The following is a 17,484-nucleotide window of genomic DNA, read 5'->3' on the forward strand; positions in this document are numbered from 1 at the left end:
AAGACTAAATTATAATAAATATTAGATATACTTAGTATGTAATCATTTTCAAACTTTAGGTAGATGTAACTTAGATAAAAACATGTATTAAAATAAAATATCATTCCCTCACTTTTAGTGTCATTCCCTCACTTTTTAACTAGTGAAAATAATTAATTTACTTATTAATTAATTTGAAAAATAAATTTAAAAAATAATCAATTAATTTATTAAATTTGTTAATTTATTTATTAAATTATTAATTAATTATTATAAATTAATTAATTATAAATTAATTTTTTAAAAAATTAATTAATTTAAATATTAAGTATAATTTATAGGATATATACTTTCTTTATAATGCCATTACATATTTCTATTAATATAAAAAGTTTCAGAGCTTTTTATTCACTTTACTTTTTTGGGATTTTATGAACTGAAAAATGACAGTTTTCGTGAGAATGACCCATAAGTAAAACTCCGATTCAACTTAATTGTCGAATTTACACAATATTGAAGTCGGAATTCTCTCCATCACAATAAAACCTCGCCTCTCATTGATTTGACCCCAAGTTCGAAACCCAACGATAACGGGTCGATAGGACTTCGTGAAATATTCGGTGTGAGTACAGATTTACTTCGTAACTTTCACGGAGCAAACCGATTCCTGGTAAAAGTCTGTTGAGACAACAGACTTTTACCAGTCTAAATACGGATTTTCTTCGTAATTTTTACTAAAAAAAAACTTGTTCTTTTGTGAAAATTGTGTCTTGTGTAAATTTTACAGTTTTGCACAACCAACCAAGCTACTGGTTCGAAACCGTAAATTTCAGGAATTCTTTATTCACAGTGTATGAGGATATTACATTTTCCAGATTGCGGTTGCTTCCCATATTTTAAAAATCAAGAATCTAAATCCATCGAAAATAATAAATTTTCATTTTCACGAATTAATTGACCTATTTAAGACCAACTCCTCGAGCCATTAAAATTGCATGTTGGTATTTAAAAAACCGCTTATAAGAGTTAAAATCAAAAGTTATTTCAACTTAAAATCAGATCATTAACGCTGAAAATCAGATGGTGTAAGTGATGCCTTACGGCTTATTTGTACAGAGTGCAAAATAATAAATAAATAAAGCACTAAATAATCTTTGACCTAATTATTTGATTTTTATGAATTAAGATTGCAGAAGTAAAATTAAGTTTATTAATAAGTTGTATATGAATCATAGTTCAAAACTATACTTTATATATTGAGGTCATTTTATAATTAACAAATTTTATAACTTTTCTAACACCAATTTTTAAATAGTTCGACGCACCTGAAAATGGTGCGCATTTATTTATCTAGATTTGTTTTTTAAAATAGATTCGAAGATGCTGTTAACTGTGTTCGCCACCGTCGTTTTACAGATGGCAGCAACCTGCAAGCCAAAGAAATGTACAACAGAATGCCCACTCGATAAATGCAAGGAAGATTATTTACTACGTCGTGTTGCTTGTAATTGCTGTCCAACCTGTGTCAAATTCTTAAGTAATTTATTCAAACGAATTAATATTTAATTTTTTTCACTACTAAGTACAGATTCTAAGTGTATTAAAAATTTCCATCTTTGATTTTATTAATAAAAAAGTAAGCTTCAAATCTTTGAAAAATTAATTAATCACAACATAATTATAAAGTTTCAGAAAAAGTTTATATTCAGTTTAAACTAGAGAAGAAAAAAATGGAAAAAAACGTTTAAAAAAAATTGCTGTTTCCTATTATTGAAAATTAAACATAATTGAAGGATTTACGCAGTCTAATGATAAGCTACATTTCCAAATTGTTGATGAGAGAGTTTTGATGATAAACACCATAACTTTCCGGGGAGCTATAAAATATTTATTTATAAAATTTGTATATTGCGCTATCTAGAAGAATTTTTGGATATTTGGAAAATACCTATCTGATAACAATATTAGGATACAGTTTGATGAAAAAAAGTTTGATTAAGACTAAGTGTGGCTTATCATTATAATGCAACATGCTTTTCATTCTAAATAAATGTTCAAATTTCAATAATTGCTATTAAATACAGGAAATAAATTAGTATTATGCTGTGTAATCGAAAAATCAAACGTAAATCTAAGAAAATTTAAAATTAAGATATTTATATTAATCATTTTTGTATAATAAGCCACCTATTGCAAAAAAAATAAATTTTGTTTTATCTTTTTTTTTTTTTTTTTCAATTCTATTTTAGCGTTCATAGCATTGGCAATAGAAAGAAAATAGTTGTGAAACCATTTTTCTCGAAATAGCTCGTGAAGCACTTTTTTCAATTGCACGGCAGTATAATTGTAACTGCCAAAACAAGAACTTTGGTGCCTTTTTTAAGAGTACGTTTGAGAGTTAATATTTGGTTCTATTCATTAATTGCTTCGGCTTTCTTAAAGTATAAAAAATGTAGTATTTAATATATATATATATATATATATATATATATATATATATATATATATATATATATATATATATATATATATATATATATATATATATATATGTACATATAAGATGACTAGCAGTGCATGAAAATAAGAGAGTTAAATCTAATATCGTTTAAGAGTTACGATAAGAAGATTTAAAATTGTTCAGTTTGATGTTGTAAAAGAGTCGTTTAGAACATTTGGTGAAATTTCTGTCAGACTTCACATTCACACACCATGTCAAAATCATGTTAAATATTAATAGCTACATTTCGTTTTTTTATCAACCAAAGAACACACTAAATTACATCAAAATTGTGTATATTAACTGATTCCGTTCTTTAAATATAAAAACGTAACTTTATTTTTTAGTTCGGTTGCAAAACTCTTTACTCAAAATAACTTCTTGTTGATTGTTTTCCTTACAATAAATTTTAGTTCTCAGTCAATCACAGTAAGTCACTTTAACTAGAAAGAGGAACTTTAGAACTCTAGGGTGTATAAACAAGCAGCCATTTCTTACTACAGATAGATACTAGTTGATTTTTAGAACTTAGTGGAAGAATATACCAAGTAAAAAAATCGCAACATTTCAGATTTAAAAATATGTAATGGTGAGCTCTGACAGGCCATTAAATAAAATAGTTTTTAAAGAAAAATCTCACTTTGCAAACAAATTCCGGATTTTGATCCATTTTCTAAAGACGAAGTTTCTTAATTTATTAAAATGTTACTAAGCTCTTCATTTTATTGGGCAGATTCCACGAACTTATATCTTGAGGTAACTTTAATGTGGGCCACTTATATTTTGATACGTCATTTTAGGCTTCTTTATAATAAATTAAAACATTTCTAAACTAAAATTTCAAGAAGATATATACAGTAAAACCTCGCTACAACAATATTTTTGGGTCCAAATAAATATATTGTTGTAGAGGGATATATTGTTACATCGAGGGGCAACATATTTTGGGGACAAAATAGGATTTTTTTTAAAATTTTAATGTTGTGTATGTATTAGTTATAAATGTATATATTTTATAAAAAATTAATTTTCAGAGTGTTAGTTATGGCTAAATATTAAAAACAATTGAAATAAAATAAGATCGCAAACACACCAGAAAACCGTTTTTATTGAAAATGGTAATTCGATAATTTTATTTGTTTATTCATTATTATTATTTTTTTTTTTTTGACAATCAAGTCAACAAACAAAATATGCATTGAGAAATACGAAAACGAATTTTGTTTGTGAATGGTTACACCCACCCTCCATGGAAAAAATTCTTGTTCAGGTTTTAATCTGATGCTTGTGGTCATTTGTGATTCATGATCAGCTTTTAGCATGAAGGAAATTAAATCATAGAGGAATGTTATACATTTGGAAGCTCTATGGGTGGTCAGCAGTGAATCTTCTCTTGTCAGAAAAAAAATGGGAAAATGGCAAAAGATGATAAAATAAGATTTTTTACATTATTTAAAAACCAATTATAAATGGAGAAAATAAGGTTGAAATTTGGAAGAAAAAAATCGTTTTACAGGGGTTTATTGCTTCAAAGAATATCGTAATATTGAGACGAGGATGGCATTAATTCATATGAAAGTTCTTCGGGACCACGAAACATTATCATAATAGAGGGAGTTATCGTTGTATCGGATATCGTAATAGCGAGAGTTCACTGTATATATATATATCGAAGAGCCATTACATCATGACCACCCTGCTAATAACATGTAGGACCACCTTTAGCCCTCAAAACTGCTAGCATCCGCCGTGGCATTGATTCCACAAGGTGCTCATAGGTACTCTGAGGTATCTGGTATCAAGCGCTCACCAACTGGTCCTGCAATTCCCTCACATTGCGAGAGGGTAGCGTAACAGCATGGTTTTCCAAGTAGGACCACAAATGCTCTATTGGATTAAGGTCAGGTGAATTTGGGGGCCAAGACATGACTTGAAAGTCACTGGAATGTTCCTCGAATCAATCCATGACGATTCGACCCTTATGACTTGGTGCATTATCCTGTTGGTAAACACCATCCCCCGCAGGAAAAACTGTTGCCATGAATGGGTGAACCTGGTCTGCAACTATGTTCAAGTAGCTTACAGACGTCAGGGATTGTTCTATGAGGATTGTGGGTCCTAATGTGCCCCATAAAAACATTGTTCCTGGGCGAGCCCATTGTTATAGATGGAGGGTGGTCATAATGTAATGTCTCTTAGATATGTATATATATATATATGAAAAGTCTAAGTAATTTAAATATCTATGTAAGAAATTTTTAACTAAACTACCAAACTAACTACTAAACTTCTTATAGTTCCTAACCTTCTTTCCTTAAATTACTGTTAACAAACTTTAAAAGTTTTCCTGTATCTCTTGACTTAAAATTCCTTTTAAACAGATTGAATAATTTTGTTTAAATGCATTAATGATTCATTCACTTATAATATTTTTTTTCAGATGATGGTGAATCATGCGCAGTGAGTTCTGTTGAAATTGATGATTCTCACTGTGATTATCAAAAGAGACTTTACTGTGATCCTGACTCACAAACTTGCAAGAAGTTTTAAAACTGACAATTTTAAAAAGCTTATGAAATTGAGCATGTAAAAACTCAACGAAGCTTTGGAAAATATACTATATAACGTTAAGAAAACTGCAAACCCTTTATTTTTAAATAAATATTCTTCCTAGCTTGCTTTCTACCTGAATATTAAAATACTGTTTCATTTAAAAAGCCTAATGAAATATCAAAAATAATAATAATAATCACTGGAGATAGAAAAGTATCGTTAACTTTCAAAAATCTGATAAAATAATTAAAAAAAACTTTTAACACTGAAATACATTGTTTAATTTTAAAAATGTAAAGAGATATTAAAAAAAGTTGGATGAATACTTTAATTTTAAACTTTACTACCGATAAATAAATATTATTAGTTAATCAATGACAGAACACATTAAGTTATAGCACTAAAATATCTGTGAAAAATTTCTTTACTTCATTAAATTCCCCTGTTTACCTACTGAGGTGTTTTTCAAATCATTTACAGATCAAGTTGGATTAGAAAGTTTCTTAGCATTTCAAGAAAAGCAGAAATTTTATTCAGTTTGAATAAAGAAAAAAAAGAAATCATTTATTGACAAAAAATATTCATAAAAATTCGAATTCAAGAAAGCATAAAAACATTGAATTTAAAAATTCAAATAATTATGTTTATACATCTTTGTCAAAGGAAAAAAGGAATTTTAGTCAACTTAACCGATGAAATAATGAATGAAATGGAGAAGAATAAACTAAACAGTGCAGAACTAAAAAAAATTCATTAAAATAGTTTGAAAAAAATATAATGCTCATAATTTTAAACCCTATAAAACGAGAAATAAAACTTCAATCCATTCTAGTAAAGAGCAAAATTAGGAAATTTTGCTACTGGTAAGGGGCCCACTGTAGCATTTTTAACAGTGGCCAGTTTTTAAAAGCCATTTATTCAAAAATTAAAAATTTTAGACATTAATAATGCAAGGCTTTTTAAAAAAAAAAATAAGAAGAAACAACCGTGAAGTAATAATAATTATTAGAATTCTGTATTTATTAATAAAAAAAATAATAATAAAATGCATACGCGGTGCATTTTTAACAAAATAAATGGTGATCTGGTGGTGTCTGAGAAACAATTATTAAATCACAATTTGTTAAATTTAATCGCCCAGAGGCCAGTTAATTTTTATTCCAGAACATGTATTGAAGGAAATCTTAGATTACAATCAAAATATTGGTTGTGCATGAATTGTTACTTTAAAATTGTATTTAAAAATTTCTGATAAGAAATATTTTTTAACCGGTCACTTAGAACCATGTTTCAAATCTTCAAATAAGTTCTCACAGTAGGCTTTGAGTTTGCATGAAATAAAGCCAAATAATATCCACGTGCTCAGCATTTAAAAATGCTTAATATAACCTATGAATGAATTTCGAACAAATAAGCCTTTTTTAAAATTGACAAATTGGCGTTGTATTATTATAATAATAATAACTTAGCGTTCTCATATCACATAGAAAGCTAAGACACAATTAAAATTTTCCCAATTGTTCATATCTTAAGGTAAAATAACTTGCGGATATTATTACAATGCATTGATTTGTGTCAGTATTATTGCAGAAGAATGATGTGTGATATCGGAACTAACATTTTATTTTGAAAGTTAAGTTATGTTAAGTCTAACATAAGCCATTTTTAACTAAATCATTACGATATAAAACATATAATAAATAAAACGAATAAAATAGAAGTAAAAAGCTTTACAATCTAAAATAAAAATTTAATTTCTTCAAGCCATAGATACTTTACCTAAAGAAAGATTTTAATGTCTTAGAGGCTTGATTTCACCGACAATTTTTCATGTTTTTCACAGATTATAATTTTGTTTGAATAGATAAAATAAATGCACAAATATTTACACTTATATTCAGAGAATAAAATGTAAACCTTAATTTGGAACAAATTGGTATCAAATTTTATCTAGACTTGTTTGTCCAAAAACCAATTGAGAGAGAGCGCGAGCTCAACTTTCACGAAGTGTATATTTTACCAGTATGTATCACCTTCATATTAATTTTTGATTTTAAAAAAGTATTCTTTTAAATAGTGCTGATTGTGATCAAAATGTTATGTCATTTCGTTACATTTAAAGGTATTTGAAATTAAAATATTTTTATTAGTTTTAATACAAAAAATTTCTATGACAGATCTAGATGACAACAGAACACTTGTTTAAAGAACAAGGTCATCTTCAAGAAGTATTTTCTTAATCAGCATTTGCACAAAATGGAGGTAAAAACCTCTCATGGTTAGCCCGAGGTCTGATATGTTTTTACTAAAATATAATTTACATCAGCACAGCAATCTCTGCTGGCAGGGAGAAAAATAAAATTATCTATCTCTGTGATTCGTTCATTTATAGACTTAATCTGTCCCCACAGAGCCATGCCTATTTTTAAGAAAAAGTTGCCATTAGTTTCGTCAAACATATAAGTATGCTTATAATTTTGGATATAATACTTAATATTTTAAGCATTTCCTAAAGATTCTTGACAAGCCCCATTCGCATTTACAATTTAAAAATAATAATCCGAAAAACGAAAACATTCCAGGTAATAGGTATTACTGATATTATGTTAATGGGTGCTAATTTATAATGTACTATATATAACAATATCATGATACCTACTATGAATACTGGAGAAATAGGTTTTTTAAACCTACTAAATAGAATAAGTACTGGAGAAAATTGTTGATTATGGTGATTTTTGACTGTCGGGAGTGGGTCTCGAGCAATGCTGAACATTGTTTATCTTCATTTTGAGAGGAGGAACTTCTAAAAACATGTTTTGCTTAATCTAATAACGTAAAGCCATCAAGAAGAGCTACAAATAACAATCAATTATTATCTTAAAAAATGGTATTTAAAATACTTGCCTCTGCGTATCTCTGCCAATTTTGTGCATGATTTTTTAATGTTGATCATTATCGTTTTATACAATTATGATGCATTTTTTGAATTTTAAGTTTTATTTCAAAAAGAAAACCGAATATTCTATACAATAATAATAAACCGAGTAACAATAATAAAAAATTTAAAATGTTGCCTGAGCACAAAATAAGATTTATTTTCAATGTGACTTTGCTTAGGGAAAAAAACAAAATTATTTTTTTACCAGGACAGTGCATCAGGAACACAAACTAATGCGAATCAAAAACAAAAAAAGTTTATAATGAAGCTGTTAAAGGGGTTATTTTTGCCTGTCTCTTTTAATTATTAATTCGTTAAAAAAAAAAAAAAATTTACAAAATTCTTAACGTATGGAAGCATTATTTGCTCTCTGAATCAAACATAAATTAAGTAAGAATTATGAAATAAATTGTAAAGAATAATATTAAAGGATTAATTGTAAACATTAAAAAAAAAGCTTTATTAAATGCACTTAATTATCTTTATTTATGGTTACAGACTATCTCTACATCTTTTTAAATTTTAGAAAATTAATTACTAAAATAAATTAAACTACTAAGAAACTACTACTTACTAAATGACAAAACTTTTTTAAAATATTTGTTAAAAAATAACTATAATATTAACTGCATAAATATTTGATGTATTTACAAAACAAAAAACGATTTTGAGTTAAGTCAATACTTTCAGAATAGACGAAGAAATATTTCATTTATTTTAGGTAAACCAAATACATTTTCTAGTAATTCGATTAAATTAATTTTGAACTAAAGCTTAAATTTTACTAGTATATTCTAAATAAATTTTTTATTTTAGTTTTCATATTCTATAAAAAATTTCTAAAATAAATTAAATACAGTAATGAAAATTATAACACAGGTACCAAACATTTGTTATAAAATTGTAATTTAAGTATGAACTACTTTGAACAAAAGGAAATGCATTATGGGATAATTAGTTAAAACTTTTGACACTCTAGCAAACTATGTATATGATAAAATGTTCATTGCAGACATCAATAAAAATGTTAAATTGTATAAGAACAATTGATAATTTGCATTCTAGTTTGTATCTTTTAACATTATTGACTGCACAAACGTATGCTTAAGAAAAAAATTTTAGTAGGAACAACATTAAGCATAAATGTATAATTCAGAGTTTTTAAAGTTTCAAAAAAAATTTTTTTACCTACTATGGCAAATCAAACATTTACTTGTACTATTAAGAATATTAATTATGTATGCTTTCAAATATTTGCAAAAGAGTGACTTTTGTTAAAGTTCTCGGAATTTTAATTAGCATTTTTACATCCATTTAATGAAATTTTTCCAGATAGTTTCATAAAATATCAGCCATACATAAAAATAAACTAAAACCATCAATGTATTGGACAATTTTTATTATCAAACATATACATAATAAAAAATGTCAATAGATGAGTTAAACTGAAAATAAACATTACTCCATATGTATACAGTTTGAACAAGTTAAAATATACCTGATTTAATATTTCAATATTTATTTTTTCGTACACTTGAGCAAATGTATATCTGGACTTTGGTAATCAGGATGCTGTTCAGATTGAGGAATAATGTCAATTTCAAAAGAAGATCTTAACTTCTATAACAGAATAAATAAAAAATAATCTAGTAATTTATTATAAAATTGAAATGTAATAAGTTTCAATTATAACCATCAACCATTATAAACATCATTTTACACAATTTTGCCCTATCCATTCTGATGTTGCCTTTCACTATCCTTAAAGCTATATTTATAATGTTCATGCAGTTCAGCTATAAACTAGATTTCAAATTCAAGACAACAAAAATCAAACCTAATGAAATTTATATTGATTTAGATATTCAAACAAATATTAAATCAGGAAAAAATAAAATAAACGTGCGTCTGTAAGACAGTACTTCTTCAGGGGACACACTGTCTACAAACACACAGGAGCCTTTCTGTTGTCAGTGGAAAAACCAAAACTGACAGCGCCCTGAGGTCCCATAATGAAGAGACAAATAAGAAAATCATTACCAGAATTGGAAAAAAAAAATGTAACAGCAAACACTTTCCTGATTTAATGTTTGTTTGATTATGTAAATTAAAACAAAGTAAAGTTGGTTTTAGCTGCTTTAGGCGCTTTTCCATTTTGATGTAATGTTTTAATTGTTAATTTACTTTTTTGTCTATTTTTTGCTTTTGTAAATTGGATTCATTTTCTGATTAGAAATTTATATTGATAATTTTTCTTTAAAAGCTTGATATGAAAAAGTGGAATTTTTACTTTAACAAATTTTACTTCATTAAACAAATTATTAAATTCCTAAACAAGTAATTTACTTTAACTTGCAAAATCACATTTATTTATTATTTTCAAAAAAGGCAGGCTTTTCAGCTTGCTTTTATAAACGTTGAAATTTCACATATTATCTCAAAAATTACTTTAATGTACATAACTTTATGTATAAAAAATGCCTTCTAATATTCTTTGTACATTCTAATCTGAAAAGTGATAGTGTCAGACTAAATTGAATTCAATGTTGCTGGAAACACTTAATCCTAATCAGAATCTTGGGTAGAAATTAATACATTATATAGACTCTTCAAATAAAACAAAATTTTCATTACTAACTAAAACTTCAAAAATTACACTGTTCTCAAACTTTAATATTTATTCATAGATTTTTTCTTCATATATATATATATATATATATATATATATATATATATATATATATATATATATATATATATATATATATATATATATATATATATATATATATATATATATATATATATATTGTTATTTTAATTACAACAGAAGATATATATTGACTAAACTATTTGAAAGTATGTTTAAAAGAAAGAAGGGAACTAAAATGCTTGACAAAGAAAGAAATATTTATAAATGATAAGGGCTAAATTTATCATAGCAATAACAAATTCAATTTTCCACAGGTAAGTTTTATTGCCTTCTTATAAACTAATTCATCACAAAAGAGAAATTACCAGTTTTAATGCTCTGAGTGTTTGACCAAGTTTAAAATGAATGATGCTAGGAAAAAATGAATGATACTAGGTAAAAATGAATGACTTAAAATGAATGATACTAGGAAAAAAAGTTCCAGACAAATTTGAAGAAATATATAACAAATAAAATTTATTTATGAGATAAAAATTTTGTCCATCAACAAAACTTAAATAAAACTTTTTTTGGAAGGAAGAAATATGGTTTACTTTTCTTACATTTATATTTAAGTTTTTTGCTACCATCAATTCCAAAGAGTTATGAAAAACATAAGCAGTATATTGTAAATAAAAAAAATTATTCGCATTACAATTCATAGTTCTAATGTAAAAATAATTCTAAATTACATTAAAAACAAGAAAAATTAAAAATATACATTAAATGAAGCACTCATAGGAAAACAATATCTAGTAACTAAGAGCTATAAAACGCAGCAAAAGTTGATAGATTCCGCATAATTGGATAAATTAATATAACTGCATTAGTTAGTCTCGAGTAAGTACGCAAATTTAACAGATATTCATTATTTTATAATAGCAGATTAACTATCCATTAAATAATATTTCACTACAATTACTTAAGAATTAAATAGGAATTTCTATTAAATATAAAATGAAAAGAAAAAGAGCATACATTTAAAAAACCTTTTAATAATTCTCTTTTGTTACCAAGCTCTCTGTCTTCATAAGATATCAGGATTTCTGTATGCGAGCCAGCCAATTCTTCTAACGTTGGAATAAGTTTTTCAACTGACTAAAAGAAAATAAAGAATTAAGAAAGAAAAAAAATGAATAGATGAATAAACATATGTACACTAAAAATAACATGTAATTTTAAAGTATTGAACAAATTAAAAAAGAGTTTACAAAACAAACAAACACAACAAAACATTGAAAAATATACAAAAGAGTTAATAGAGTGCATTTCATTGACTTGAAAAGTTAAAGGAATGCATTTTTTAGAGATATTTTACAGGTAAACTATACAAGATACAGAAGTACCTTGGTTTATTCAACACTCACCAAAGCAAAGATTTCACAAATAAACCAAAAATATCAAATAATCGGGGATACGTTATTAGATATGTTTTCTGAGTCTACAAACATTAAAATATGAACAAAGTATATGGAACACAATAAAACTATTGAAGAAAAGAAAATACTAAATAATAATAAGCATATCAGTGTGAAGAATTTTATTTAATTTGAAGTAAAATAATTACACGCAATAAAAAAATTATGTGAAATTCAATTAGCGTGTGCTAGAATAATACCATCAAAAATATAACTAAATATTCTTAAAAATGATGACGAAACATTCTATCATTTTCAGCTATCATCATTTTTAAAAAAAGCACGCTTCCACAAAATCAATAGAATTAATTTTACATACTTACCATGTCATAATAAACACAGTCGGAAACCAAGATTAAATCTGGAACTAAAAATTTTGTATCCACCTCACCCCATTTTAATACAGCAGCTGAAACTGAACCTTTCAGAGCTTTACAGTTAGACTGAATATTTTTCTCCAGTATAGGAATAATTTCAGGTAAATCAGTCAGGATAACTTTAGCACTGAAACATTGAAAATTCCTTTTTTAATGCATAATAAAACATTTGTTCAGCATTTATCATTACTTTAAAAATGAATGAAATACGAATATAATAAGTTCAGCTAAAAGAAAGAAATATAACCACAAGAAACAAGCAAAATATTAATGTAGAACAAAATGTTAATAATGAAAATATAATCAAACATGTAATTGCTGGAAAAAGAAATTATCTGAAATTTTTTCTCAAGGTGTAGATTTTTTTTTGCATTTAACTTTTTTTCTTGTGCAGGATATACTTAAAAGACTTGTTTTTATGCACAAAAGTAACATTTAGAAAGTTTAAAGAGGGAAAGAAAAAATTTTGCATCTAATAATAAGATTGAAACAAGAATTTACGATGGTACTCAGTGCATCGAAAAATTATTACTGAAATATGGGATTCAAGATATTGTAATATCATATTAAAAATTAATTTAATCTAAAAGAAGCCAATTAAAAAAGGGGGTAAATACATCACATGAATTAAAAAATACCAGAAATGTTTAACATAATTGCTACTTATTAAAAAATGAGAAAAACACCATTATTTCTAGCGAAATTTTTGCTTTACATGTTTTCCATTTCGGAATTACTTTTAACATAAAAAATTTTATACTTTCTTGTTTGCCTTAGTAGTTCATTAATTCCAGTTTTATAAAGGAAATTTTTTTTTTGAAATTTATCTGAAGTTGCGTTTCTACAACAACAGGGAGCTGGTAAAGGTCGAATAAATTGCTGGCTACCTAGATTTCACAAAACAAAAATTCACATTTCGGATTAGAGGAGCTCCTCAAATTTTTTTTCGGAATATAAATTATTGATTCGCGGAAGTTGGGAAATCAACCATCTTGAATTTCATGGATTTCCGCAAATTAGCAGATCAATTACATGCTTGAATACTAAGCAGTATAAAGCAAAGTTTTCAAAGGATTTTTAACTATAAAACAAAATAAATAATATATATAATGATTGTATATTTTAATTGCTTTAAGGAAATTAAAAATAAATTGAAAAGAAAGAAAACACCATAAAAGTTAAATGCAAAACAAGCATGTTTTTACAGTACATCTCATTTAGAAGTCTGCATTGAAAATTAGATTTTAAATTTCTAATATTTAACAAAGGGGCTATCAATTAAATAGAATATTTAAAATGAAAGCCTTTTGCAGACTTTCAATTTTAATAAGTATTAAAATAATCCCATAAACTATGTAATAAGAATAAGAAAATGTTATAAGCTTACATAAGTAAGAAAAATGAACATTTCAATGCTTTAAACAAAGCAAAATTATATGAATTAAGCAAAAATACAGTAAAAAATTAGCTTTATTCATGTTGTTTAGCTTTGTTCATCGATAGCCCATAATATACCAAAACACATTAGGTAATAAAATTTTTAGCACATTTCCATTTTATTTTTGATATTCAAATCATGTCATTATGCATATTGCTTATTTACAAATTTAACTCAAAATAAATAATAAAATTCTTAAGCAAGCTTTATTATTATCTGAATCATACTAAAACATGAGCAAAAACTGGTTTAAAACTATTTAGCCATATTCTGGTCCCTTTTTTTTTAACAACTTTTAGTTACATAATCCATAAATTTCATAAAGAATTCAAGTTGTTCTTTAGTTTATTAACATTTAAATTCCTTTTCAATCCTGCTATGGCTGTTTTATTATTTTTTAACTGTGAGGTGGAAAAGTTTAAAATCTATTTGGAATCTCGGTAATTGTAGTTGGTGAGACAGATCACGATACGGAAATATCCCCCAGTTCGTGTTTGGAAATCATTTATTACGAAGTTGTTCTCTTAACCTTCCACATTTTCTGCCTTGCTCGACAACAAATATTGAATTTAAAAATTATTCTGTCTCAGATCACGATACGGAAATCTTTCCTAATAAATAAACAAGGTTCTCACAAGAAAAGAAAAAAGTATGACATAAAAATATTGTGTTACCACATAGAAAAAAAAACTACCCTAATGCAGCTGCAAATAAACCAGCGACACCAGTCCCTGAGCCAATATCTACAACCATTTTGCCACTCATAGAATTTACGAACTTTTGTTGGTAATCTAAGTATTTACCCATTACAATTCCGGCATCCCAAACAACGCATCCCACATCTCCAACAGAATGCTGAACAAGTTTCAACTCTACATTTCCATACTCTACTTCTATTTCTCTAATAAATTCATAGTTTTCCGAATCCATTTTTTTTTTTTTTTTTTTTTTTTTTTTTTTAATTCTTGATTTAAGCTTGTTTTATGAAACTCAGCCGAAAAGATTGATTGATGTTTATTTGATTCAGTGACGACGCTTTCAACTGCCTATTTTTGCTGAACTTTAAGCCTTTAATGTCCCGTAAGAGCTCTTTTCTGAAGAAAATTTTAGAAAAACTTCCCAATCAGGTTCTCACCACTGTAAGCAGAGATGTGTTAGTCGCATACGATGAGAATGGTCCTTAATAACCTGAGAATGCTTGCTGCTCTTTTAAATAAGTTCTCGACTTCGAACGCAGGTCATCGGACTTTAAAATGATACAAAAGATTGTATACCTCGCATTTCAAAATTTATAATACTAATAAATAAAATAATAAATATGTTTACTAATAAATAAAATAATAAATATGTTTGCTGATAAATAAAATAATAAATATGTATTAAAAATTAAATTTTGCGAGTATTATTTTTTAGCATTTTTATACAATAGCAATTGTTCTTTCAATACTATTTTGAGTAAGCCAAGACCGGCAAGTACCAATTATCTTAAGTAATACATCATATATTCTTTCACAAAGATTCCTTAACGAAGATTTCAATTCTTTCACCACATATTTCTTTCTTAACACTAAGACAGGCAAGAAGTCAGTTAGAACCAGGGGTCTTTCCAGGCCAAATTTACTACCGTTTAGCGGTGCCTTCACGAATTCAACTTTAGGAAAAACGATAGTCTCACAAAATACTTTTTCTTAAAATTTTATTTTTGTATCCCGTAACAAACGATAAATCCATATTTTTGTGTTGATTTTTTAATATGATTCTTAATTTTCCCAAATTGTGTCAAAATTTTCACAAAATAGGTACCTATCAGAAAAACCTAGGCAGACCCCTGAGAACATTAACAAACAACTTATGCATCGAACATGGCATCGAAGTTGTCAGGTACACAAAACAAAATATATCACGGTTACAATAAAATACATAAAAAATAACAAATCTAAGTTAAATAAAAGACATAGACAATATAGAATTATGTTTCAACAAATTCGATATACGACACAGCGTTGCATTTAATTAACGCCGTGTTAATTAATGATTATTAATTAACATTCTAACTTATGTAAGGAAACTTAGCTCGAATTAACATGCCATTTTGCTTATTAACGATCAGCTGACGCTTACGTCATAGATCAAAAGTGCAAGTATCCGTGATTGTCTTCTTCTCGAAGTGCAAGCACCCATTTGTGTGTTAAAAAATATTTTTTTCATCCACTCAAAAAAAAATTTCGTGTCGTGATATGCCTATTCTTCTGAGAGTGTAGTAACGTGATAAATGACACTTATAAGTTCTAAACTTAAACTGAAAAACATTTCCTTGTGTTAGCTACCACATTTTTTTAAAAAAATCATCTTAATCTCCTGTTTACAGATTATAATGATAATTATATTTTTAATTTATTAAAAATACATTATTATATTTTATTATTTAAACATATAATATAAATTATTAAAATAAATAATTTAATATATTATAGAAAATAATTATTACTACATAATATAATAAATATTATTACTATAATATACATTATTAAAATATATTATAATATATTAATCAAAATAGTATGGAGAAAGCAAATATATTTTTTTTCAAAAACAAAGTCATTAAAAGCAAAACAGATATGATCTTAAAAATAAAAACATTGCCAACTATAATGGGTAACGTACAGCACACACAAAGATATACGGACCACCCTAAATAACTTTTGATTTAATGACTGGATCTTCACGTTCTAGGACTCAATTTTAATGGTAGAAGGAGGTGACCCCAAATATGTTAAATAATTAGTGCAGACGATATTTTAAGTTACGAAATCAGACACAAAAGCGCACTTTATCTGATTGAGCGTACCTTTTTATCAACTGATTCAAATTTTTGACCCCCAAAACACATGGCGTAGCTACAATCTGAGATATACTGACCCAATAGTTCGGTCAAGACAGACGTCCTAAGTATGGATCCCTTAATGTTAATTTTACTTTTTGTGTATTTTGCAACATCTTGAGAACTTTTTAAGGGTATTGAAAAAATTTTACCCTCGATTATTAAAATTTTTTTTATCCAAAGATAATTCCATTCAAAAAATATCCTATAGTAATTATTTATTAATTTTTATTATTTTATTTAAATCGGAAAACTTTTGAATTGTAAGGTAAGGTTATCTCGACTATTAAAAAGTACAATTTCAAATTAAAAAATACAAAATTTAGGAGAAATGAGTCGAATAATTCCTGAGAAATCAAATTTTAAAAAAGTTGTAACTTTAAAATTCAATTTCTCAGGAACTATTCGACAAATGTTGTATTTAGCTGTTCTTTGAAATGATGTAAGAAAATGTATACCTTCCAATTAAAAATTTTTTCGTTTATTAAAATAAAATAATAAAAATTAATTAATAAATACTATAGGATTATAAACACATTTTATACTTGAGTACAAAAAGTCGCTTAAAAAGTTCTAGAGATAAGGAGAAATACGTAAAAAGTAAACTTAACCTCAATGCCGGATTTACGTATAAGCTAAATAAGCTGTAGCTTGGGGCCCCAAGATAACAAGGGCGCCAGATCCTACTTTTTATCCTTTTTTTTT

The 17,484-nt window shown here is 26.5% G+C and overlaps 1 protein-coding gene and 1 long non-coding RNA gene across 3 annotated transcripts; one reads left to right on the forward strand and one right to left on the reverse strand.

Moving 5' to 3' along the window:
- The first annotated feature begins 1,364 nt into the window (after positions 1-1,364).
- Positions 1,365-5,113, forward strand: LOC139425512 (uncharacterized). Its single transcript, XR_011636711.2, has 2 exons — positions 1,365-1,516; positions 4,920-5,113. It is a non-coding gene; the product is annotated as an uncharacterized LOC139425512 (long non-coding RNA).
- Positions 5,114-9,355: 4,242 nt separating this feature from the next.
- LOC107442986 (protein N-lysine methyltransferase METTL21D) lies at positions 9,356-14,937 on the reverse strand. Of its 2 annotated transcripts, none has more exons than XM_016056707.5 (4): positions 14,593-14,937; positions 12,407-12,587; positions 11,644-11,763; positions 9,356-9,593 (listed from the first exon to the last, which is right to left on the reverse strand). In XM_016056707.5, the coding sequence occupies exons 1-4, from the start codon at positions 14,826-14,828 to the stop codon at positions 9,492-9,494; spliced, it is 639 nt and encodes a 212-aa protein (XP_015912193.3). In that variant the 5' UTR covers positions 14,829-14,937; the 3' UTR covers positions 9,356-9,491. The 2 variants fall into 2 exon arrangements, with proteins under 2 accessions (XP_015912193.3, XP_087014049.1); XM_087157923.1 differs by having other exon boundaries at positions 14,702-14,925.
- Positions 14,938-17,484: the final 2,547 nt, after the last annotated feature.

The sequence above is a fragment of the Parasteatoda tepidariorum genome, chromosome 1 (genome assembly GCF_982258835.1).
Source record: "Parasteatoda tepidariorum strain Cologne lab strain chromosome 1, Ptep-v5.0, whole genome shotgun sequence".
Classification (NCBI taxonomy): Eukaryota; Metazoa; Arthropoda; class Arachnida; order Araneae; family Theridiidae; genus Parasteatoda; species Parasteatoda tepidariorum.

Coding starts and splice junctions, on each gene's coding strand:
- LOC107442986 (XM_016056707.5), bottom strand. CDS start 14,828: ATGGATTCGGAAAACTATGAATTTATTAGAGAAATAGAAGTAGAGTAT. Junction 12,588..14,592: donor TTATTTGCAGCTGCATTAGG/GTAGTTTTTTTT, acceptor TCAATGTTTCAG/TGCTAAAGTTATCCTGACTG. Junction 9,594..11,643: donor TATTAAAAGGTTTTTTAAAT/GTATGCTCTTTT, acceptor ATTCTGTTATAG/AAGTTAAGATCTTCTTTTGA.